Source organism: Xenopus tropicalis, chromosome 3 (assembly GCF_000004195.4).
Source record: "Xenopus tropicalis strain Nigerian chromosome 3, UCB_Xtro_10.0, whole genome shotgun sequence".
Taxonomy (NCBI): domain Eukaryota; kingdom Metazoa; phylum Chordata; class Amphibia; order Anura; family Pipidae; genus Xenopus; species Xenopus tropicalis.
In genome coordinates, this window is record NC_030679.2 from 16285212 (window position 1) to 16310020 (window position 24809).

Here is a 24809-nt window from a genome sequence, read left to right on the forward strand (position 1 = left end):
TCCCCTGGACCACAGTCGGCCGGAACACTCTATTCTGAAAGGTCTATATCTCGGGTATCAGCTAATCCTCTGTGCATCCTCCAAGTGGGATATTCTGTTCCTAAGGGTCACATCTGCAACTCCATTGTGACTAACATCCTATACTGCTGTGTCTGTGAGTATAATCCCTGCTGCACTATTAAGTTGTGCCTTGTTCAATAAACTTGTACTATAGTTCAATAGCAAGAACCTTTCTGGCGTCCATTATTCTATCTGCACCACACAAGCTCTATATAGTTGTAGTTCAACTACACCCTCAGCTCCATTAATACCTCCCATATAGCAGAGGCCCACTCCTGTGCATTAAGGTCGCATGTAACACATGCTCTATACCTATTACTAGCCTGGGTTTTGCCATTTATAAGCAAGTGTTACATTCTAAAAATACAATTGAAAAATCTACTAAATTTAGTACAGCAATGTACTAAATAATAATAATTGTGTGATTATTATTTATAAATATTAAACATATCAATATTTTATTAATAAACATTTCTAAATAATAATACTAATATTTTTATATTTTTTATAAATAATTTTATAATTATATTTTTTTGGTTTCTCATTATTTTAACCCTTTAAGTGCCAGCAGAATTTTATATTTTGGTTCCCCTAGTGCCAGATGTTTCGCAAACATTAAGTGCTCTCTCATTTTTTGGGCATTTACTGGGGGTGGGGTTAAGTTTAGGTAGGCAAACTATATATTTTTTTTTCAGGAGAACCTGAGCCTTCCAAATCTACCTAAGTTTTTATGTATTTCCACTTCTGGAACAAGATTTAGAGCTCAAAATACAAAAAAAAAAAAGAAAGGGATTTATACCAGAAACATATTTCTGACTTCTATAGATCAAAAACGCCCAGCAGTAAATTACCACATTTTCAAAGCGTTACAGCAGAATACAGCATACTTTAGATTCCAAAGCCAAAGATCCTGGAACATTAGGTTTACCCCAGGAAACCATATATTTTTGAAAAGTATACATTCTACCGAAACCGAAATGGGAAAGTACCAAACAGCAATGCTTTCCTGAATTTAGCAGTTTCTATAAAAAAATTATTAAAATTCTAAAAAATCGCCTCAAAGATTCCATCATCTCCCACATAACATTAAGTACCATGAAAAAACATCCTAAATATGAAAGTCAAGGGTCCACTGAACAGTTTTATGCCCATTGTGCATAGGATTACCAAAGTATCTGGAATTTAGAGACCCCACAAAGAAGCTAGTATATACAAATTGACCCAGCAATCTCTTTAGCTACTGAATATTCAACACATTTACTGCATTGACCCCCCCAAACCATATATTTTTGGAAAGTACACATTTGGGTGAATTCGAAATGGGCATCCATGTCTTTCTACTCCAAACTACGCAATGCTTGCCCAAAATTGGCGGTTGTGATGAAATACCTGAAAATGGCAACAAACTTTCCACTTTCAAGCACCTTATCTCCCACATAACTTGAGATACCAAGAAAACACATCCTAAATATGAAAGCCAAGGGTCCACTGAACAGTTTTGAGTTGATTTACTTTATTTAAAATCAAATTTTAGTTTCACCCAGAAGGTGTGTTCTGTTTCAACTCAAATTAATTAGTTTTTTCTAAGATTGTGTGGGTATTTTTATTTTCATCTTGCATGTTCAGTTTTGTAATGAGAGAAAGCTAAAGGGAGAAGGATTTGGGTATTTAAAATCTTTTCTCAGCCGCAGTGCAACTCCCAGACACCTGCTCACAATAACCCTCTACCTGCCAGAGCCTCTTTCCTTTATTTCTACTTTTTGTTGATAATGGAAGGAATAAAAACAAAAATGATAAAAAAAAAAATGCCTCAGGGTCCTAAAGGTAAAAGACCTAAAAGACACGGCTATAGCTCTGTAGCAAAGCCCCAGTGCTTCTACATCTGCTGCTTCAGCCAATGTGACCCCTGCTAAAATATTTGTGCAAGTGGTAGCTGCTGGCAGTAGCCCAAGCCAAGTCACCACTGGGCAGAGCAACTTACATGGAAACATGGGGTTCAATGTCTAATGTCAGGAGCTCATGGCATAGAGGCTTATATAAAAGCTGCTGCTGAAGGACAGGTCATGTCAGACCAATTTAATTGCTTTTTATGATGAGGTAAGTAAGAAGCTGGACAGTGGGGATGCAGTAGATATAATCTATTTAGATTTTGCCAAAGCATTTGATACCGTTCCCCACAAACGACTGCTTTCTAAGCTAAGGTCTATTGGTCTTAGTGAAGTCATTTGCACATGGATAGAAAACTGGCTACAGGATCGGGTACAGAGGGTGGTTGTTAATGGCACATTCTCTACTTGGAATAAGGTTCTCAGTGGGGTCCCTCAGGGTTCTGTACTGGGTCCAATTTTGTTTAATTTGTTCATAAATGACTTAGGGGAGGGTATTATGAGTAATGTATCAGTGTTTGCAGATGACACAAAACTCTGCAGACCAGTCAATTCTATCCAGGATGTGACATCCCTGCAGCAGGATCTTGACCAACTGGCAATCTGGGCAGCTAAGTGGCAGATGAGATTTAATGTGGATAAATGTAAGGTCATGCACCTGGGATGTAAAAATATGCAAGCCCCGTATACCCTTAATGGGACTGCACTAGGCAAATCCATAATGGAGAAGGACCTTGGAGTCCTTGTAGATAATAAACTTGGCTGTAGCAAGCAATGCCAGGCAGCAGCTGCAAGGGCAAACATGGTTTTGAGCTGTATTAAAAGGGGTATAGATTCACGGGAGGAGGGGGTTACTCTTCCCCTTTACAGAGCGCTGGTAAGGCCCCATCTAGAATATGCTGTTCAGTTTTGGTCTCCAGTGCTCAAACGGGACATTATTGAGTTAGAGAGGGTCCAGAGAAGGGCAACTAAGCTGGTAAAGGGTATGGAAAGTCTCAGTTATGAAGAAAGACTGGCCAAGTTGAGTTTGTTTACACTGGAGAAGAGGCGCTTAAGAGGTGACATGATAACTATGTATACATATATAAGGGTATCATATAATAACCTTTCTAATGTTTTATTTACCAGTAGGTCCTTCCAACGGACACGAGGGCACCCACTCCGTTTAGAAGAAGGGAGGTTCCATTTAAATATTCGGAAAGGATTTTTTACAGTGAGAGCTGTGAAGTTCTGGAATTCCCTCCCCGAATCAGTCGTGCTGGCTGATACATTATATAGCTTTAAGAAGGGGTTGGATGGCTTTTTAGCAAGTGAGGGAATACAGGGTTATGGGAGATAGCTCTTAGTACTAGTTGATCCAGGGACTGGTCCGATTGCCATCTTGGAGTCAGGAAGGAATTTTTTCCCCTCTGCGGCAAATTAGACAGGCTTCAGATGGGTTTTTTTGCCTTCCTCTGGATCAACTAGTAGTTAGGCAGGTTATATATAGGCATTATGGTTGAACTTGATGGACGTATGTCTTTTTCAAACCAACTTACTATGTTACTATGTTACTATGTAAGTAGTGGGTCCCTCTGCAATAGTGGCAGCCAGCAAAATGTATGGGAAAGCAATAATATTTGCCCATACACTGGCTGCAGTACACACTTAAGTGCACTGGCTCACGGTGGAGGCAAGTTATGCCCCTGTAGAACCCCTAGAAGGGTTGGGCAATAGGGTAGTCTTATCCAATGTGTCCCCTTTCCTATAAGACCCCATATTGCGCCCCCACCTGCAAGGCCTTGGGGAATTAAAATCAAATATTTCTAAAAACCCCTTAGGATGCAAAAGGAGCATAAAACATGTCCTCTCTTTTAAATGGCAGTTCCAACTGCTTCTTCCTCTGGGTCAAGATAGTATTGAGGGGTCTTTCAGGGTTCTGTTTGATGGGGTGTTGTATAAAAATTTTTACAACACAGAGTTGTCCCAAAAGGCAAATTAAGACCATGGCCAATACTTGCATTCCTGGCACCTCATGTGCAACAGCTCAGCAGGCCCTTTGAAGTGGACATCCCCTTCACTGGAGAACTCAAAGGAGATTATTACACAACCTACCTCCACAACTTCAAAACTTCCCCTTCTTCACTGAAGTTGTCTAAGTCTGCAGACGGTCTTACAACTGCAGCAAAGGAGAAGAAGGGGAAGAATTTAACCACATTCCCCAGTAGCACAGCTGTTCCTACCACACATCAACCTACCCCTGTGGGTGTGGGGGCACTCAAGATTGTAACATCTGCTGGGGTAGGAGCAGTGAGTGGCTCTTCCTCTTTAGGTGACAAGGAAAAGAACAGGAACCACCTGGTACCTGAGGAAAGGGCATCAGTAGTCAATGATGGAGCACCCCCATCCAAGGGTAAAAAGAGCAGTGAAACATCTGGCCCACATGTAGTGACATTGTCTAATCCATCTTTTAGACTCAGTCAGTCAGTGCCAGACCATACACTCTCAACTTACGATTCTGTAAGAAATAATGAGGTTAATTGTCTGGAAAGCCTAAAGAGGGGAACCTGGGTCACTCTACAGAGTCAGGGGTGCACCTGCCTCCAACACATTTAGAGTATAAAGGGACGCCCAGTGAAACACCTGCAGTGAAGTCTGCTGTCCATGTGGAGGTCTCTCCTCCCTTACCTTCCACTTTCCCCAATGTTATTGCCATCCGGAGTCAGTAGAAAGACAGAAGCTGACTATCGAGCCGCTAAAGCTCCCCCTGTTGTTGAGCAGCTGATTCCATCTGCTGACCCAGACACCTCCGAAGGTGTTGCAGGTGAAATCGAAAGAGCACTTGAACCATTGCAGGTTCTCCAAATGAAGGATGCTTCTGTTCCCACTCCTTCAATATCACATGCAGATATCCTCAAAGCTCAAATGGAGGAGAGACATTACATAGTAAGTTGGGTTGAAAAAAGACATACGTCCATCACGTTCATCCATAATGCCTATATATAACCTGCCTAACTACTAGTTGATCCAGAGGAAGGCAAAAAACCCCATCTGAAGCCTCTCTAATTTGCCGCAGAGGGGAAAAAATTCCTTCCTGACTCCAAGATGGCAATCGGACCAGTCCCTGGATCAGCTTATACTAAGAGCTATCTCCCATAAACCTGTATTGCCTCACTTGCTAAGAATCCATCCAGCCCCTTCTTAAAGTTATATAATGTATCTGCCAGTACAACTGATTCGGGGAGGGAATTCCACAACTTCACAGCTCTCACAGTAAAAAATCCGAATGTCCGAATATTTAAACGGAACCTCCCTTCTTCTAAACCGAGTGGGTGCCCTCTTGTCCGTTTGAAGGACCTACTGGTAAATAAAGCATTAGAGAGGTTATTATATGATCCCCTTATATATTTATACATAGTTATCATGTCACCTCTTAAGTGCCTCTTCTCCAGTGTAAACAGACCCAACTTGGCCAGTCTTTCTTCATAACTGAGACTTTCCATACCCTTTACCAACTTAGTTGCCCTTCTCTGGACCCTCTCTAACTCAATAATGTCCCATTTGAGCACTGGAGACCAGAACTGAACAGCATATTCTAAATGGGGCCTTACCAGTGCTCTGTAAAGGGGAAGAATAACCCCCTCCTCCCGTGAATCTATACCCCTTTTAATACAGCTCAAAACCTTGTTTGCCCTTGCAGTTGCTGCCTGGCATTGCTTGCTACAGCCAAGTTTATTATCTACAAGGACTCCAAGGTCCTTCTCCATTATGGATTTGCCTAGTGCAGTCCCATTAAGGGTATAAGTGGCTTGCATATTTTTACATCCCAGGTGCATGACCTTACATTTATCCATATTAAATCTCATCTGCCACTTAGCCGCCCACATTGCCAGTTGGTCAAGATCCTGCTGCAAGGATGCCACATCCTGAATAGAATTGACTGGTCTGCAGAGTTTTGTGTCATCTGCAAACACTGATACATTACTTATAATACCCCCCCCAAGTCATTTATAACAAATTAAACAAAATTGGACCCAGTACAGAACCCTGAGGGACCCCACTGAGAAACTTATTCCAAGTAGAGAATGTACCATTAACAACCACCCTCTGTACCCGATCCTGTAGCCAGTTTTCTATCCATGTGCAAATTACTTCACTAAGGCCAACAGACCTTAGTTTAGAAAGCAGTCGTTTGTGGGGAACGGTATCAAATGCTTTGGCAAAATCCAAATAGATTATATCTAATGCATCCCCACTGTCCAGCTTCCTACTTACCTCATCATAAAAAGCAATTACATTTGTCTGACATGACCTGTCCTTCAAAACCTTGTTTGTCCTTGCAGCTGCTGCCTGGCATTGCTTGCTACAGCCAAGTTTATTATCTACAAGGACTCCAAGGTCCTTCTCCATTATGGATTTGCCTAGTGCAGTCCCATTAAGGGTATAAGTGGCTTGCATATTTTTACATCCCAGGTGCATGACCTTACATTTATCCACATTAAATCTCATCTGCCACTTAGCCACCCAGATTGCCAGTTGGTCAAGATCCTGCTGCAAGGATGCCACATCCTGGATAGAACTGACTGGTCTGCAGAGTTTTGTGTCATCTGCAAACACTGATACATTACTTATAATACCCTCCCCCAAGTCATTTATGAACAAATTAAACAAAATTGGACCCAGTACAGAACCCTGAGGGACCCCACTGAGAAACGTATTCCAAGTAGAGAATGTACCATTAACAACCACCCTCTGTACCTGATCCTGTAGCCAGTTTTCTATCCATGTGCAAATGACTTCACTAAGGCCAACAGACCTTAGTTTAGAAAGCAGTCGTTTGTGGGGAATGGTATCAAATGCTTTGGCAAAATCCAAATAGATTATATCTAATGCATCCCCACTGTCCAGCTTCCTACTTACCTCATCATAAAAAGCAATTAAATTGGTCTGACATGACCTGTCCTTCATAAAGCCATGCTGATTACTGCTCAGAATGCCATTCTCCAGTACATAATTTTGTATGTGATCCCTTAACAAGCTTTCAAATAACTTGCCCACCACGGATGTCAAACCTACAGGCCTATAAGTGCCAGGCTGAGATCTTACTCCCTTTTTAAATATAGGAATGACATCCGCCTTCTTCCAATACCTGATGAAAGCGAGTCTGATAATATCAGAAACAAGGGCCACTGTAATTCTGACCCTAGCTCTCTCAGTACCCGAGGGTGTATTCCATCTGGCCCCGGTGCCTTGTTTACATTTATCTTGTGTAACCCTTTAAGCACCATATCCTGTGTCAACCACTGTGAAGTTGGAGCTGAGGCAACAGTGCAGCTATTGGGTGGGACTTGGCACTCTGGCTCCTCTACTGTATACACAGAAGAAAAGAACTGGTTAAGCACATCTGCCTTTTCTGTATCCACTGTAACCATATTGTTACTATAACTCAATGGGGCCACACCCTCAACCTGCATCTTTTTACTATTAATATACTTAAAAAACTTTTTGGGGTTAGTCTTGGCCTCTGCCGCGATGCGCTCCTCATTTTCTATCTTTGCCTTCCGGATTGTTATTTTACAACACTTGTTATAGTGTTTATATTCATTAAATGCAGCTACTGTCCCCTCTGACTTATATTTCTTAAAAGCTTTCCTTTTTTTCCCTATTAACTTCTTTACCTTTTGCCACATAGGGTGATTCTTAACACTTCTACTTTTTCTTATTAATGGAATAAATTGAGAACAGTAATGATTTAATATCATTTTTAAATGACCACCATTTCTGCTCTGTGTTTTTATCAGAAAACATAATGCCCCAATCTATGCCCTGAAGCGCTGCCCTTAAGGAGCTAAAATTTGCCTTCCTAAAATTCAATGTCTTTGTTGCCCCCGTGTAAATTTGTTTCCTGCACCAAACATCAAATGAAATAACATTATGATCACTATTACCCAGGGGTTCAACCACTTGCACATTTGCTATACGTTCTGGGTCATTAGAGAACACTAGATCCAATATAGCATGGTTCCTGGTTGGCTCCTCAACAACCTGTGACATAAAGTTGTCATGCAGCAAGTTTATAAACTTGTTCCCATTTACTGTCCTGGCAGTACTATGGCTCCAGTCAATATCAGGATTAAAATCCCCCATTATTATCACTTGCCCCAAACTAGCAGCCTTTTCTATTTGCAACAGGAGCTGGGCCTCCTCCTCTTCGCTTACATTAGGGGGTCTATAGCATACCCCTACAATTAGTTTGGTAGATTCTTTACTATCTGTGAGAAGCTCAACCCATAAAGATTCAGCTCCCTCTGTTACCCCCATCACTTCCTCTTTAATATTTGCTTTTAATTCTTGCTTAACAAACAGACACACTCCTCCTCCTTTTCTATTGCCCCTGTCCCTCCGAAACAATGTATAACCCCCAATATTAACTGCCCAGTCATGAGACTCATTCAACCAAGTTTCAGCAACACCAATCACATCATATTTCCGCTCCAACGCCAGTACCTCCAGCTCTCCCATTTTACCAGTCAGACTCTTTGCATTGGTAAACATTCATTTAATACTGGTACTGGCGTGAGAATGATGTGTAAACAACTTATGGGCCTCCCTGCCATTATCAGTATCCCGAAGCAAGTCTCCTCCCCCATTTTCCCTTACTATGCCCACTACCTCATCTATCCTGTCTACCACAGAATTACTCGCTGCACCCTCCCCCCCCCACTCCTAGTTTAAAATCTCCTCCAACCCTCTAGCCATCTTTTCCCCCAAAGCAGCTGCCCCATCATCATTGAGGTGCAGCCCATCCCTGGCAAAGAGCCTGTAGCCGATTGAGAAATCAGCCCAGTTCTATCCCTGCACCAATCTCTCAGCCACGCATTAATCTCCCTAAGCTCCCGCTGCCTTCTTGACGTTGCTCGTGGCACAGGTAATATCTCTGAGAAAATTACCCCCTCCTCTAACTTTGTCATTGGTACCTATGTGTACCAAGACTGCCGGGTCTTCCCCAGCCCCTCCCAACAATTTGTCCACTCGTTCCACCACATGCCGAACCCTAGCACCAGGCAAGCAACACACAGTTCGGCATGTAGGGTCTTTGCGACAAATTACCCTATCCACCTTTCTAATAATTGAATCCCCTACAACTATAGCCTGTCTTCCCTTCCTAATACTATTCCCCCCACCTGTATTAGAGGTGCCGGCTCCCAGGGTGCTCTGAGAGTCAGCCAGAAAGATCCCAGGGTTGAGGATAATATTGTAGAAGAATATGGAACAGGTGTGGCAAATCCTTCTGCCCCTCTCATCCCTGCTGAGGAACTCAAAAGGTTTCTTGGGAGCAACCTTGGTGTAAAATTGGAGAATAAACTGCATATGGCCTTGGGGAATTGGCATTAAAAAGAGGCCAAGAACTATGGCACAGCAGAATATCTCCATATCATTAAGTTACACAAAGAGTGTTTGTCTCACCAGGCCTCTGTGAGGGCTACAGCACTTCCTAATACACAATAATGGCCTTGACTATAAGCACACTTATACTCAGGAGCCTTTCCGCATGTTTCAGGTACTTTCCTTTCTTAACCAAGGAAGATACTCTGTAAGCTTTCTTAAAGAGACCCATACCACTCCAGAGCTTGAAGCAACCTGGCATCTGGAGTGGAAGGGTAGGGTCTTTTTTAACCACTTCACATGGACTTCATGTGTGGTGGTGACCCTATTCTCTGAATCCTTCCAGCCTAAGGTGCTGAGTGCTAAATCTGTCATCCCAGGCCGTGTGTTACATCTCCGGGTCCAGGACTCAAATAGCACATACAACTTTATAAACATATATGCCCCAACTACCGGACTAGAGAGAACACAGTTCTTTGAAGGTCTGTCAACATCTGTGGAGACAATTGACTCAGATGAAGCCTTGATTATGGGGGGTGATTTCAATTACACCTTGGATGCTCGAGACCGCAATGTGCCAACTTAGAATTAATTAATCACTGCGGGAACTCATTGCCCGTTTCTCCTTGGTTGAGATCTGGAGAGAGCAGCATCCAGACATAAAAACCTTCACCTATGGGGTTTGCAAAGTCAGTCCGGGAAATATGGATGGACTGGAGGGGTTTTCAGGATGAATTTGCCACTTTGAGTCAGTGGTGGGACGTAGGCAAGGTTTGTGTCAAAAGTATACCAAGAGTGTGAGAAGGCAGCGCAATGCAGAGATTGAGGCATTGAATAAGGAGGTGCTTGAAAAGCTGTTGGGATGTGAAGACCAACACCTGCAGCGGGAAAAAGAAAATAAGGAGACTTTGCGTAACATCGAACAATGCCAGGCTCGTGATGCTTATGTACGAAGCCGCATGCAGTTACTCTGTGACTTGGATCATGGCTCGCACTTCTTCTATGCTCTGGAGAAGAAGAAGGGGAACCGAAAACAAATCATATGCCTCCTTGATGAAGATGACACCCCCCCTTGAGGATCTAGAGGCTATCCAGGAAAGAGATCGGTCCATATATCAAAACCTTTTTTCTCTGGATCCCATCTCTCCAGAAGACTGCAAGGAACTATGGGAAGGGCTTAGTGTCAGGGGCAGGCACTGGTGCTAACATTTCGTAAGTGATAATATTTCACAAGTGCTAGGAAGAAGGAAAATGACAGTTAAACAAGGCAGTTGGACAAGGCTTTGACAAGGCACTGAACAATCTCCAATCAATGCTAAACAACATGGAATCGCAAGAAACCAACTTTGCTTGTTCCTGGTAGTTTATTATTTCCTACCCCAAAATGTTTTATCCTGCCTTCCTCCTCTTTGCACTTTCATCTTTCTTAAAACATCTCCAGCCACATCCTCCATCCAGTCAGCAAGGTCTAACAATCACTGCCTCTCTACTCTCCTCTCCTTCCCTCTCAGCACATGTCTCAGCACAAGTCTTTAGAGTGCTTTGCTCTATAACTTCAGTTAACTCTTTCTCCTCACATAAAACAAGAACATACAAATCCCGCTCTCACCTTGCATTCCTCTCTCTCCTGTTACTTGCTGCTGGTGACATTTCCCCCAACCCTGGCCCTTACCCCATCCCTGTTTTGTTAGGGTCACGTTCACCAAACCCACCTTGTACCTCTTTAAAGTACAGAACCCTTACCCCTATACCCAAAGCCTCTGTTCAAATTTCCTGTGCCCTCTGGAATTCCCACTCCGTCTGCAACAAACTCACCTCCATCCATGACCTTTTCATCACTAAATCGCTTAACTTATTTGCAATAACTGAGACCTGGCTTTTCTCTACTGACACTGCCTCACCTGCTGCTCTGTCCTTTGGGGGGCTACACCTTACTCACACACCCAGACCTGGAAACAGGGCAGGGGATGGAGTAGGACTCCTTCTCTCCCCCAGCTATTCATTTAAAGTCCTTCCACCTCCACTTTCTCTCTCATTTTCCTCATTTGAGGTTCACTCTATTAGGCTCTTCTCCCCTGCTTCAGTTCGCATTGCGGTCATATACCGACCTCCTGGACTGACCTCACAATTCTTTGACAACTTTTCTGTCTGGCTTTCTTACTTCCTTTCCTCTGATTCCCCATCCATTGTACTAGGTGACTTTAACATACCTGTTAACAATCCTAATGCTCCTGCTGTCTCCAAACTCCTTTCACTAACATCCTCCTTTGGGTTATCTCTGTGCTCTGACTCCCCCTCTCACTCCAATGGAAACTCCCTGGATCTTATATTTACAAAATGTTGTTCTATCTCAAACGTGACTAACTCCCCTTTCCCCCTCTCTGATCACAATCTGCTCACATTTCAACTCTTGCTAACTCCCTCTGCTGTCCCCCAAACATGCACATACCGAGACCTGCAATCTCTTAAACACGTCACATCTCTCTTCTTCCTTTGACTCTCTTCACTCTAACATCCTTACTGTCTCTTGTCCTAATCAGTGTCACGGTCGGCACCCAATACCAGAACAAGTGCCAAACACCCTGGTCTCGGCTCGTGCTTCACCAGTAGCGTGACCGCCTTTGGCTTTGGGAGGAGCCCTCAGCTACTCGGATGCCACCTGGACTTATACGAGAGGTGCAAAGCAGGAGTTCTGGCTAGCAATGGGGCACGACGGTAGAAAGTCTTAAGGCCAATGGTCACGGTACAGATAGGAGTAGGCAAATACGTGGTCAGACAGGCAGGGTCGAGGCGGGCAGATAACTAGGATCGTCAGGCAGGCAATGGGTCAAACCGGATAATCAAACAGAAGGATGAGGCAGAAACAGTAGTCAGGGACAGGCACGGATCAGGATACAGAAATCAGAGTCGTCAAAGCCAGGCAGGGTCAAAACAGGAGCAACAGGACGCATAAAGCACAAAACAGGCACCAGGAGTAAAAACCTATCACGGGCAATGAGTAGCAAAAGAAAGGCCCTTAAATAATTCAAATTTGGCGCCATTGCGCGCTGACGTCATGCGCCATGCGTCATGACGTCATCCGTCAGCGCGCCTGCGCCTTTAAATAGGAAGAAGGCGCGCAGCGCGCGCACTCGCAGCAGGCCGGCAAGACGGGCGGCGCGGCGGGCGGCCCCGCCGATGGCAGCGCGGCGGGCGTCCCCGCCGCACCGGTAAATTTATTACATTACCCCCCTCTCTAGGGGGGGCCCCAGGACCCCCAGGTTTCTCAGGAAACTTGGCATGAAATTGCCTCCGAAGGCGATCAGCCTTGATGTCATCTACAGAGACCCAAGAGTTCTCTTCAGAGTCATAACCCTTCCACCTGACTAGATACTGGAGCCGACCACGCACCACACGAGAGTCCAGAAGCTCCTGGACCTCAAACTCGGACTGCCCATCAACTAATACTGGGGGAGGAACCGGTAATGCACGGACCTGAGGAGCTGGCTTTAAAAGAGAAACATGGAAAGAATCAGAAATCATAAAGGTTTGCGGAAGCTTAAGACGAACAGAAGAGGGGTTTATAACCTCAGTAATAGCATAAGGACCAATTAATCTAGGCCCCAACTTAAGAGAAGGGATTCTCAACTTAATATTCTTTGTGGATAGCCAGACAGAATCACCAACTTGATAGTGGGGAGCCTCCCTGCGAGATCTGTCAGCAGATTTCTTTTGGCTCGCGGTGGCTTTAGAAAGAGAATCATGAACATCAGACCAAATCTTAGCAAACAAACTAATCGAGGAATTAACAGAGGGCACAGACGACAATAAACCGGAAAACGAAAATGCTTTTGGGTGAAGACCATTAACAATGAAAAAAGGAGACTGACCAGTAGAGGAGTGAGTGGCGTTATTATATGCAAATTCTGCCCAGGGTAATAGCTCCGCCCAAGAGGACTGGTTGTTAGCCACATAACACCTCAGGAATTGTTCAAGTGACTGGTTAACTCTTTCAGTTTGGCCATTAGTCTGAGGGTGATATGCGGTGGAAAATGATAATTCAATCCCCACCAGAGAACAGAATGCTCGCCAAAACTTAGAAACAAATTGCACTCCTCTATCAGAGACAATGTTAATCGGAAATCCATGCAACTTGAAAATATTAGACACAAATAAATCAGCCAAGGATTTAGCGGAAGGGAGGTGTGGGAGGGGAATGAAGTGGCTCATCTTACTAAACCTATCCACTACCACCCAAATTACAGTTTTCCCTTGGGACGGAGGAAGATCTACAATAAAATCCATCGAAAGATGGGACCAGGGTCTGTCAGGGATTGGCAGTGACCTTAACAATCCCTGTGAAAGGTTTCTAGAAGACTTAGATCTTTGACAGACAGAACATGAATTAACAAAGGCTTTGACATCTCGAGTGAGAGAGGGCCACCAAACACTACGAGACAGGAGAGACACGGTCTTGGCAATGCCAGGGTGCCCCGCCATTTTGGAATCGTGAGCTTCTTTTAACACCTGTTCTCTGAGATTTTCAGGAACAAATAGCCTCCCGGAGGGAGTCCCAACTGGGGCAGAAGACTGAACTGTGGACAAAAGGTTGGTGAGATCAACCCCCAGAGCTGCCACAATCAATTCACCCGGGATAATGGGTATGCACTCCCTAGGGTCAGGAGGATTAGCTTCAAAACTCCTAGAGAGTGCATCAGCTTTAGTGTTTTTGGAGCCAGGCCTATAAGTGATAGAAAAATTAAACCTGGAAAAGAATAGAGCCCACCTAGCCTGTCTAGGGTTCAACCGTCTGGCCGACTCAATATATAATAAATTTTTATGATCTGTAAACACAGACACAGCATGTTTAGCCCCCTCCAGTAAGTGCCGCCATTCTTCAAAGGCCCACTTAATTGCTAACAGTTCTCTATTACCAATATCGTAGTTGGCTTCAGAAGGGGAAAATTTTCTAGAGAAAAATGCACAGGGATGCAGTTTGTTAGTCAAAGGGTGCCTTTGAGAGAGAACCGCCCCTGCCCCAACCTCAGAGGCATCAACCTCAACAATGAAGGGGAGGGCAGTATCTGGATGACGGAGAATGGGGGCAGACACAAATTCTTTCTTAAGAAGATTAAATGCTTGCACAGCTTCAGAGGACCACAAGCTAGGATCTGCTCCCTTCTTAGTAAGGTCAGTGATAGGGGCCACAATCAGGGAGAAATTCTTAATGAACTGACGATAATAGTTGGCGAAACCTAAAAACCGTTGGGTAGCACGTAGGGAAAGAGGTTGCGTCCAGTCAAGAACAGCTCTTACTTTCTCTGGATCCATTTCTAGACCCTTACTGGAAATATGGAACCCCAAAAACTGAACGGAATTAACCTCAAAGGTGCATTTTTCGAGTTTTGCGTACAAATTATTCTGCCTTAATCTTCGTAACACCTCTTTAACATGACTACGATGGTCACTTAGGTTAGAGGAGAAAATTGGAATGTCGTCCAAGTAGACTACTACAAACACCCCTAGTAGGTCCCGGAAAATATCATTGACAAATTCCTGGAACATTGCAGGAGCGTTGCAAAGACCAAAAGGCATAACTAAATATTCGTAGTGGCCATCCCTTGTGTTAAAAGCGGTTTTCCACTCATCCCCTTCCCTGATACGAATGAGATTGTAAGCACCTCTAAGATCAAGTTTAGTATAGATGCTAGCACCCTTAACGCGATCAAAGAGCTCAGAGATTAGTGGAAGGGGATAGCGGTTCTTAATAGTAATCTTGTTAAGCCCCCTTATAGTCAATACATGGGCGAAGACCTCCGTCCTTCTTGCCCACAAAAAAGAATCCAGCACCGGCAGGGGAATTTGAGGGCCTAATGAACCCTCTTTCTAGATTCTCAGAAATATACTCTCTCATTGCCTGGGCCTCGGGCAATGAAAGGGGATAAGTTCTCCCTCTGGGGGGAGTAGAGCCGGGAATTAGGTCAATTGGACAGTCATAATGCCTATGAGGTGGTAGTGTCTCGGCAGCTTTCTTTGAGAATACATCAATATAGTCATTATAAGCTGCAGGTAACCCCTCCAGGGACGTGACTTCCATTATAGGGGAAATACACGAACCCCTACAGTTAGGTCCCCACTGAATAATTTTCCCAGATGCCCAGTCAATTGTGGGGTTATGAGCTTGGAGCCACGGCAATCCTAAAATGAGCGGAGAGGTGGCACCTTTTATGATGAATAGTGCTAGCTTTTCGCAATGAGAATTTATACTCAGAGAAAGAGACATAGTTTTCTCAGAAACCAATCCTGATCCTAAAGGTCTTTGATCTACTGCCATGATTTTCAAGGGGGGCACTTAAAGGAAGTAAAGGTACACCAAATTTGGCTGCAAAAGCAGCATCCAAAAAATTCCCCTCTGCCCCCGAGTCTACAAAAGCAGATACCTTGACCGAACCCATGGGCCATGTTAATTTGACCGGAATCAAAATCCTAGAGGCAGATAGGGGAGAGAAAACACCTGCACCCAAATGGAGCTCCCCTTCTCCATTTAGGCTTGGGAGTTTCCCGGCCTCTTAAGACATTGATTTAGGAAATGACCTTTTTCCCCACAGTATATACACAACCCTTGAGTACACCTGCGAGCCTTTTCCTCAGGAGATAAGTGAGAAATGCCCAATTGCATGGGTTCTTCCTGAGGCAAAGGTACGGAGGGCCCAGCACATTCAAAATTAGATACAGCTTTGGAAGAGCTGAAAAAATTAGAACGAAGAGAGGAATTCCTCTCACCCCTTCTTTCCCTCTGTCTCCTATCTACCTGGATGGCTAAAGACATGAGGTCATCCAGGTTAGAAGATAGGGGGTAGTTGACCAGACTATCTTTGATAGACTCAGACAGGCCTATACGAAACTGGCTGCGTAAGGCCATGTCATTCCAGCCAGTTTCTACTGCCCACCGACGGAATTCAGTACAATACACCTCTACATCCCGTTTCCCCTGACGAAGCCTACGAATCGCGGCATCGGCAGTGGATGCACGATCCGGGTCATCGTAGAGAATCGCCATGGAGTCAAAGAAACTATCTAAGGAGGAACGGGCTGGGTCTGAGGTGGACAATCTGAGGGCCCAAATCTGAGGGTCACCTTGAAGGAGGGTCATTACAAATCTTACTCTCTCCTCATCAGTAGAGAATGAATGAGGAAAGAAACTGAGATATAGTTTACAAGCCTCTTTAAATGTAAAAAATTTGGATCGATCCCCACAGAATTTTTCAGGGAAGGCAATCTTAGGTTCTTGGGGCCTAATGGTGTTACCCCACAAGTTAGCAGAACCTCCCGGAGGAGAAGAACCATGACTGGACCGCTGCTGTGGGGTTTCCAGTTTACGGGTCAGATTATGGAAACCCTGCAGGAGATAGTTTTGTTTCTGCTCCTGTTCCTCTAGGCGTTGAAGCAAGGTGGTCAGCAACGCTTCAGTGGTGGAGGAGGCAGATGGAGCAGCAGCGGCTTCGTGACCATAGTCTTCCATGGCCCGTGATAATGTCACGGTCGGCACCCAATACCAGAACAAGTGCCAAACACCCTGGTCTCGGCTCGTGCTTCACCAGTAGCGTGACCGCCTTTGGCTTTGGGAGGAGCCCTCAGCTACTCGGATGCCACCTGGACTTATACTAGAGGTGCAGAGCAGGAGTTCTGGCTAGCAATGGGGCACGACGGTAGAAAGTCTTAAGGCCAATGGTCACGGTACAGATAGGAGTAGGCAAATACGTGGTCAGACAGGCTGGGTCGAGGCGGGCAGATAACTAGGATCGTCAGGCAGGCAATGGGTCAAACCGGATAATCAAACAGAAGGATGAGGCAGAAACAGTAGTCAGGGACAGGCACGGATCAGGATACAGAAATCAGAGTCGTCAAAGCCAGGCAGGGTCAAAACAGGAGCAACAGGACGCATAAAGCACAAAACAGGCACCAGGAGTAAAAACCTATCACGGGCAATGAGTAGCAAAAGAAAGGCCCTTAAATAATTCAAATTTGGCGCCATTGCGCGCTGACGTCATGCGCCATGACGTCATCCGTCAGCGCGCCTGCGCCTTTAAATAGGAAGAAGGCGCCCTTGAGACAGGTGAGATGCCCCTTTCATGCTGTTGGGCAGTGTTGTCACTGCTACCTAAGAAGGGGGATCTCCGTCTTATTAAGAACTGGCGCCCAGTCTCCTTGCTCAGCACAGACTATAACATTGTAGCCAAAGCTATCTACCTCAGACTCAAGTCTGTTCTGGCAGATTTAGATTAATCTAGATCAGTCCTACACAGTCCCCGGCAGGACAATTTTTGATAATGTTTTTCTGGTCCGAGATTTGCTGCATTTTCCTCTGGTCTATCCCTTGTCTTTCTCTCCCTAGATCAAGAGAAGGCATTTGACAGGGTGGATTACCAATACCTCTTAGTACTCTGCAAGCCTATGACTTTAGACATTTTGTAGGCTACCTGAAAACGCTGTACACCTCTCCAGACGGTAACAATGGCGTGTCTTAGCCCAATTAAATAATTCATTGCTAAGATCCAGAGAAGGTTACTAGACTTTTTCTGGATGGGAAAGCACTGGGTATCTGCAGGTATTTCAAGTCTCCCCTTGAGTTGTGTGCATATGCTCCCAAGTGCACACTTTCCATCTCCAACAGATACAGAGATACCTTTATGCAGACCCTGCTCCACAGTGGTGTACTCTGGCATCCAGCTTTTATCACCAGGTACGCAACATGACCAAAAATTATTTGTCATCGAACCTGAAGGGTTCTTAAAAATCTCTTACCATTACCGGCATACTACCAAGAGACTCTTAAAACCTGGAGCATGGTCCCCGTGCTAAGGAAAGGAGTTATTCAAGGGGAGGACATTCTAGCTGAGCCTTTGCTTTACAATCTGTCTTTAAAGACTAGGATGTTAGAATCCACCAGCATCTGCCGCCACCTTTGCCGGGCTCAGTTAACCAGAGTTGGGGATCTCCGGGATTTTGAGAGAATAGATTGGGTGCAAACGCAGGAAATTATGCAGTGCATGGAATTGCGCACCACCAAAGTTCCAAACCGTCTAATCAAGGAGATCAAGGACACCATCTCCTCTGGCTCTCACACCTTTATTGATAAAGTTTTACATGCTGGAGAGCTAGCTTCCCCTTGGAATGCCCCACCTCCAGCCATAATAATAGCACCTAAGATCCGTCAATCCCCTTAGGCTCCTCCTTCCCCCAAACTTAGCCAGTTGGAGAATTTCACTATGACACGCTTTTGTGACATTCCAAGAAAGCTATGGTACTCTCTCATGCTCCACACCGTACACTTCCTCTCCCGCTATGATACCATCTGGAGGCGGGTGCTCATATTTACTTTTCACGTGCCAGACTGCAACCTCTTTTAGGTCTTTTTAAGCAATTTTTGCACCTAGTATGTGTAGTATGTGCCATAAGACACCCTGGAGACCATAGAAAATCATATATTTTCCAAAAGTACAAATTCTGACAAAAAAAAATGGTAAATACATCTTTCTACTGCAAACTACCAAACTACAAACCTATGCTAAACATAAGTTTTTATGACATTTCTGAAAATCGTCACAAACCTTGCATTTTACCCCATTATGTACCCCCACATTTTGTAATGTATCAAAATAAAACATTCTAAATATGAATGCCAGGGGTCTACTGAACAGTTTGATGCCCAATATGCATAGATTTACCAAACTATGTGGTGTACAGAGTAAGCCAAATTGTCCATGGGCAAAGACAAGTAACAAAGAACAATAAAATCGCTAAATCCCCCAAAAAATCACTAAAATCAATGGGGGGTTTTTTGCCTAGTGATATCTGCAGTCAGAATCACAGTTCAAGTATTTTGAATTGGGCAAATTAGTTTTACAGACAAACTCAAGCTAACAACTCCTACTGTATGCATAACTGAAAATGCAATAAAATGACTAAAAATGTGATTACGCTATCTGAAATGGAATTAAAACATTTTTTCAGGCAAGAACAAAAATGATGCAAGAAAAAAACCCCCAAAAAATTGCAAAATGTGTGTTGTGTGCGTGTGCAAGTAAGTGTGAGTGCTGTAAGTGCTGTGAATGTGTGAAACACCCCCAACCCCCCCCCCAAAATGTATGTGTAAGTGTAAGTATAAGTGTGTATTAGTGTGTGTGTTTGTATGTGTATGTGACACTAACCTGGGGACAAGCAGGCTGGAAATCGCAGGAGGGACGCAGGAGGGACCCAGGAACCACAGGAGATGTCTTCTATGCAGGATCCAGTGAGTGGGCACGCAGGAATGGAGGGGGAGAGCAGGAAAAGGCAGGCACGTGGAAACTATGTGCCTTGATTTTCCTATGGGGCCCCTGGGCGATTGCACCCAAGGGGCCACTCGTTTCCCACCTCTGCTCATTGCCTAGGGGCTCGGGGAATGAGTGGGGAGCGAAGGAGCCACTTTAAAAGCCGGTCCTCCGCTCCCAACCCCGAAAGTACTGCAGAACAGAATCTATGCTCTGTGGCACTTAAAGGGTTAAATATTCAACAGCTGCTGTAATTTAATAGATTTAAAAAAAAATGCTCAGGATTTATTATTATTATTATTATTATTATTACAACATTACAAAAAAATGTTGAACATTTTAGTGGAGGTTTTAACATTTATTTTTAGGATTTAGTTCCATTTATCTGCAGCAAAGGCTTAAAGGACATGGAAAGGCAAAGTCACTTGGGGGTGCCAAAATGTTAGGCACCCCCAAGTGACTTAAATCGCCCCTGTTCGGAGAGAACAGCACCAGCCCGGGGTACATGCAGCGCTTCCTCCTTTCGTGCGCGCGCATGCGCAGTAGAGTGAAAAAGCCGAACTTTAACAGAGAAGCAAAGCAGGAAGGAGGAAGCGCATCGCTACAGGTACCCTGGGCTGGTGCTGTTTTCTCCTAACAGGGGCACCAGCCCGGGGTACAAGGTAAGCGATTAAAGTGACTTGGGGTTGCCTAACATTTTGGCACCCCCAAGTGACTTAGCCTTTCCTTGTCCCAAAAGGGGTCCAGAGAAAGCTGACGAAGTTATAGTGTTTATAATTAGTAAAACTGACCTCTTACTGCATGAAAAAAATTTTGCCCTCCTCAGAACATCAGGTTCTGAGGATGACATGGGCATAAGTTTATGTAAACCTGATATGAGCTTTATAGGTATGGGAAGTCCTCAGCATATAAACTCTTCGACTAATCCAATCACAATGACACATTGTAACTCTTCAGAGAGGAGACACCTGAAACTCACAGAGGTTTGAATGCTGTGGGGTTACTTTGATAGTATTACCAAAGTATCATGCAACTTATAGAGATAGGTGTTACTTGCGAGAGTTGCATCTGTGTGAAGAGTTCTGAAACTGCAGCAGTACAGATGTTAGAACAGCATTGTATGTTGCAGACAGATGGTGCTGAAGAGTTACAATGTGCCATTGTGATTGGATAAGTAAAAGAGTTTATATGCTGAAGATTTCTCATACCTGTCACATGAACTGAAGAAGCTGCTCGGATGAGTAGTGAAACATCCAGTTGCTTTAGATATACTTATACCTGTACTAGATATACCATGACCTGGATGAATGAATATCTTCATAGTAATACTTTATAGCACAAGTACGGTGGGTGGACAGACCTTTATGGCCTACACTTTTATGGCCTACAGATGCAGAGTGCAGCTGAAGGCAAGTGCTTTTTAAGCACCCAAATTTTCTCTGAAAAAAATGTGAGAAGCTTTTCAGATGAAAAAATATGTTTAAAAATAGGGGCCATGGAAGATGATTCTGTCACATTAAAATTTGGTGCTAGGGGTAAAATTTTTGCCTCCTCCCAATTCAGAGACCCATGGCTTCAAATAATATTGATAAAAGACAAAACAATGACAGCAGCCTAGACTTAGCCTAAAAAAGGCTAAAATATTTGAAATAGAACTTTCAGGGGACTTCGCTGCCATCGGAGAAAACTGCAGGCACGAGTCCAGTCAGGGTTAGAGTCCAAAAGACTGCCATGAAAGTGGTTAAGTTTCATGCAAATGTTAAAGAGCTTAGGCAGAGCAGGCACAGGGATGATCACATCAGGGGCAGGGTTAAATGCATCAGGGTGTAGGCTGGTGAGCGTATGGACTTCATGATTCCTGACAGCAACAGAAATAGTAATAGAAATCAGCATAGCATAGAAATCAGTAATAGCCTCTTTAATATTTTAATTATTCATTATGAATTGTGGAGCAAGAAAGCTTCCCTAATATATTTGGTTATATTTGTTTTAAGATCTAAATATTTAACCCTTTACATCTCCATATAAATCAGCATTCAATGAAGGTTCCAAAAAGTAACCCTACTGCTTCTAAAAAAAAAAGTGCTAAAGCAGCCGCATATTCCTACAATGTAATGTGTGTCACAACAGGAGGGAGCCAGATTCTCAGCCAAAGTTTCAAAGCTATATTTTTTGTACTAAATCTCACCACGGGAAGGCACCAGCCTTTGTATAAAGCACAAGCCTTTCTTCCCCATAGAGTTTAACATCTCTTATTCTTTTTTACAGATATGTTCCAAAGGCAGAAGCCAAGGGAAAACATTTCAAGACTTGACCACAGACTCTGAAAGAAACACTTACCTCTTTAGAGCTGTTTGGGTTTAATTAAGTACTAACATAGAGAAAGACAAGATGATATAATTATTACCTCCCATTGAAATCCCTTGCTAAACTGTTAAGCTGTCACAGGGGGTCCGTTACCATTCACTTCGGTAATAAAACTATTTGCGTTGGATTTTTTAACAGTGTTCTGGAAACTTTACAGCATAATGATTAAGATTAATGGGCAAGCAATATGAAAAACAGAGCAATATTTTTCCACAGATAAGTCTGAGACTGTGACTTGAGTATGTCAATACTTACATATGCTTTGTAGTCGCATGCTTGGAAGATAAGTTTTTCTGGGTGGTGCTGCCAGTATTGGAATGGGATGGATCCGGTGGTCTCGTTGGGGGCTCGAAGACTGATCGAAGGTTCTCCCCAGTCTCCTGTCTGAAAATCATATTTACTCTAAAAGTAACAAGCAGTGGGTTAATTTAGTCAATTCTGCTATACAATCATTGCACCACGTTTACTATGAACACCAGGACAGGAGACACCAAAGACGCCACTGAACTGTAAACAAGCAGACAGTAAGACATCCACCAAGGCACAAAACAGTTTTGAACTTCCTGATTAATTATTTTAGTACACAGGCTTAGTTTAATACAGTTCTTCATCAAGTATTTATACAGGCTTAACCAATAGCAAGTCAGTTTTAATATATGAACTAAAACTTCAACCATGAAATACCACGAACGCAGTAATGTTATAATAAGTCTGCTCCAGTTTTGAAACCAATCAGAAGGTTGCATTTTCTGACCTGCTGCTTGAAAGCAAACATCTGATTAGTTGCTATAGTGAACAGCAAATTTGCACCTTTTATTCCTTTTTTAAATTACTGTATTGTTTAGTAGGTAGGTTTGTAAATATGCTAAATGACAACTTTTTATTTCAGGCGGTTCAAGAACCTACTAGGAATGACTCTATTTTGGACCTGGTGATATCTAATAATAATGAACTCATCTCTAACATTTGTGTGGGTGAGCATTTGGGGAACAGTGATCACAACATGGTCTCCTTTGAGATAATGCTGCAGAGACAACTCTGTAAGGGAGTAAATAAAACACTCAATTTTAGACGTGCAGACTTTGCCAGTATAAGGGCATCTCTGCAATGTGTCAACTGAGAAAGGTTTTTCATAGGGTTAGACACAGAAGGAAAATGGAACATCTTTAAAACATTGCTTTGCAGGTATACACAACAGTATATTCCCCTTGTAAGCAAGGAGAGGCATCGCAAAGCAAAACCTTTATGGCTGAATAAAAGTGTTAGTGTCGAGGTTGGTAAGAAAAAACGTGATTTTAAAGCATTCAAGTTAGCTGGGACAGCAGAAAATTTTGAACTCTTATTTTTCATCTGTCTATACATCTGAGGAGCCAGGTAATGAAGGCTTCCCTTTTAATATGCCCAGTTCTAGTAATTTAGCTACTGACGCATGGGTCACTCGGGAGGAAATTCAAAAGAGACTTGAACATGTAAAGGTAAACAAAGGTCCAGGACCGGATGGGATTCATCCCAGGGTATTAAATGAGCTGAGCGCTGTGATTGCCAAACCTCTTCACTTAATTTTTCAGGATTCGTTGAGGTCTGGCATGGTGCCGAGAGACTAGCGGATTGCTAATGTGGTGCCGTTATTTAAAAAGGGAACCCATTCTCAGCCGGAAAACTATAGGCCTGTTAGTCTAACATCGGTAGTAGGAAAACTTTTGGAAGGGGTAATAAGGGATAGGGTACTTGAATACATTGCAGTTCACAATACTATTAGTTTGTGCCAGCATGGTTTTATGCGTAACAGATCTTGCCAGACTAATTTAGTCGCCTTTTATGAGGAGGTGAGTAGGAACCTCGATGCTGGAATGGCAGTTGATGTCATCTACTTGGACTTTGCTAAAGCGTTTGATACAGTACCTCACAGAAGGTTAATAATCAAATTGAGGAATATTGGCCTAGAACATAATATTTGTAATTGGATAGAGAACTGGCTGAAGGATAGATTACAAAGAGTGGTGGTAAATGGAACATTTTCTACTTGGACCAGTGTGGTTAATGGAGTACCGCAGGGGTCAGTCCTTGGTCCTTTGCTTTTTAACTTGTTTATTAATGACCTGGAGGTGGGCAAAGACAGTACTGTTTCTATTTTTGCTGATGACACAAAATTGTGCAAAACTATAAGTTCCATGCAGGATGCTGCCGCTTTGCAGAGCGATTTGACAAAATTGGGAAACTGGGCAGCAAACTGGAAAATGAGGTTCAATGTTGATAAGTGCAAAGTTATGCATTTTGGTAGAAATAATATAAACGCAAACTATCTACTGAATGGTAGTGTGTTTGGGGTATCCTTAATGGAGAAGGATCTAGGGGTTTTTGTAGATAACAAGTTGTCTAATTCCAGGCAGTGTCATTCTGTGGCTACTAAAGCAAATAAAGTGCTGTCTTGTATAAAAAAGGGCATTTACTCAAGGGATGAAAACATAATTTTGCCTCTTTATACTGTAGGTCCCTGGTAAGGCCTCACCTTGAGTATGCAGTGCAGTTTAGGGCTCCAGTCCTTAAGAAGCATATTAATGAGCTGGAGAGAGTGCAGAGACGTGCAACTAAACTGGTTAAGGGGATGGAAGATTTAAACTATGAGGTTAGACTGTCGAGGTTGGGGTTGTTTTCTCTGGAAAAGAGGCGCTTGCGAGGGGACATGATTACTCTGTACAAGTACATTAGAGGGGATTATAGGCAGATGGGGGATGTTCTTTTTTCCCATAAAAACAATCAACTCACCAGAGTCCACCCCTTTAGATTAGAGGAACGGAGCTTCCATTTGAAGCAGCGTAGGTGGTTTTTCACGGTGAGG

General features: G+C 43.5%; 1 protein-coding gene and 1 long non-coding RNA gene across 8 annotated transcripts in view; one reads left to right on the forward strand and one right to left on the reverse strand.

Annotated features, from left to right (window-relative positions):
- The window catches only part of LOC116409694, a 31875-nt gene extending 9773 nt beyond the window's left edge, over positions 1 to 22102 (forward strand). The window contains exon 2 of the long non-coding RNA XR_004221917.1: positions 21872 to 22102. This is a non-coding gene — a long non-coding RNA (uncharacterized LOC116409694). The remainder of the gene's footprint in view (positions 1 to 21871) is intronic.
- Positions 1 to 24809, reverse strand: part of anks1b (ankyrin repeat and sterile alpha motif domain containing 1B) — a 203045-nt gene that overhangs the window by 37375 nt on the left and 140861 nt on the right. For 4 of the 7 annotated variants that reach the window (XM_031898696.1, XM_031898695.1, XM_031898698.1 and 1 more), the window contains one exon: positions 22226 to 22372. In XM_031898696.1, coding sequence (XP_031754556.1) covers positions 22226 to 22372 — 147 coding nt within the window. The remainder of the gene's footprint in view (positions 1 to 22225; positions 22373 to 24809) is intronic. The other 3 variants (XM_031898701.1, XM_031898699.1, XM_031898697.1) reach the window with 1 other exon arrangement.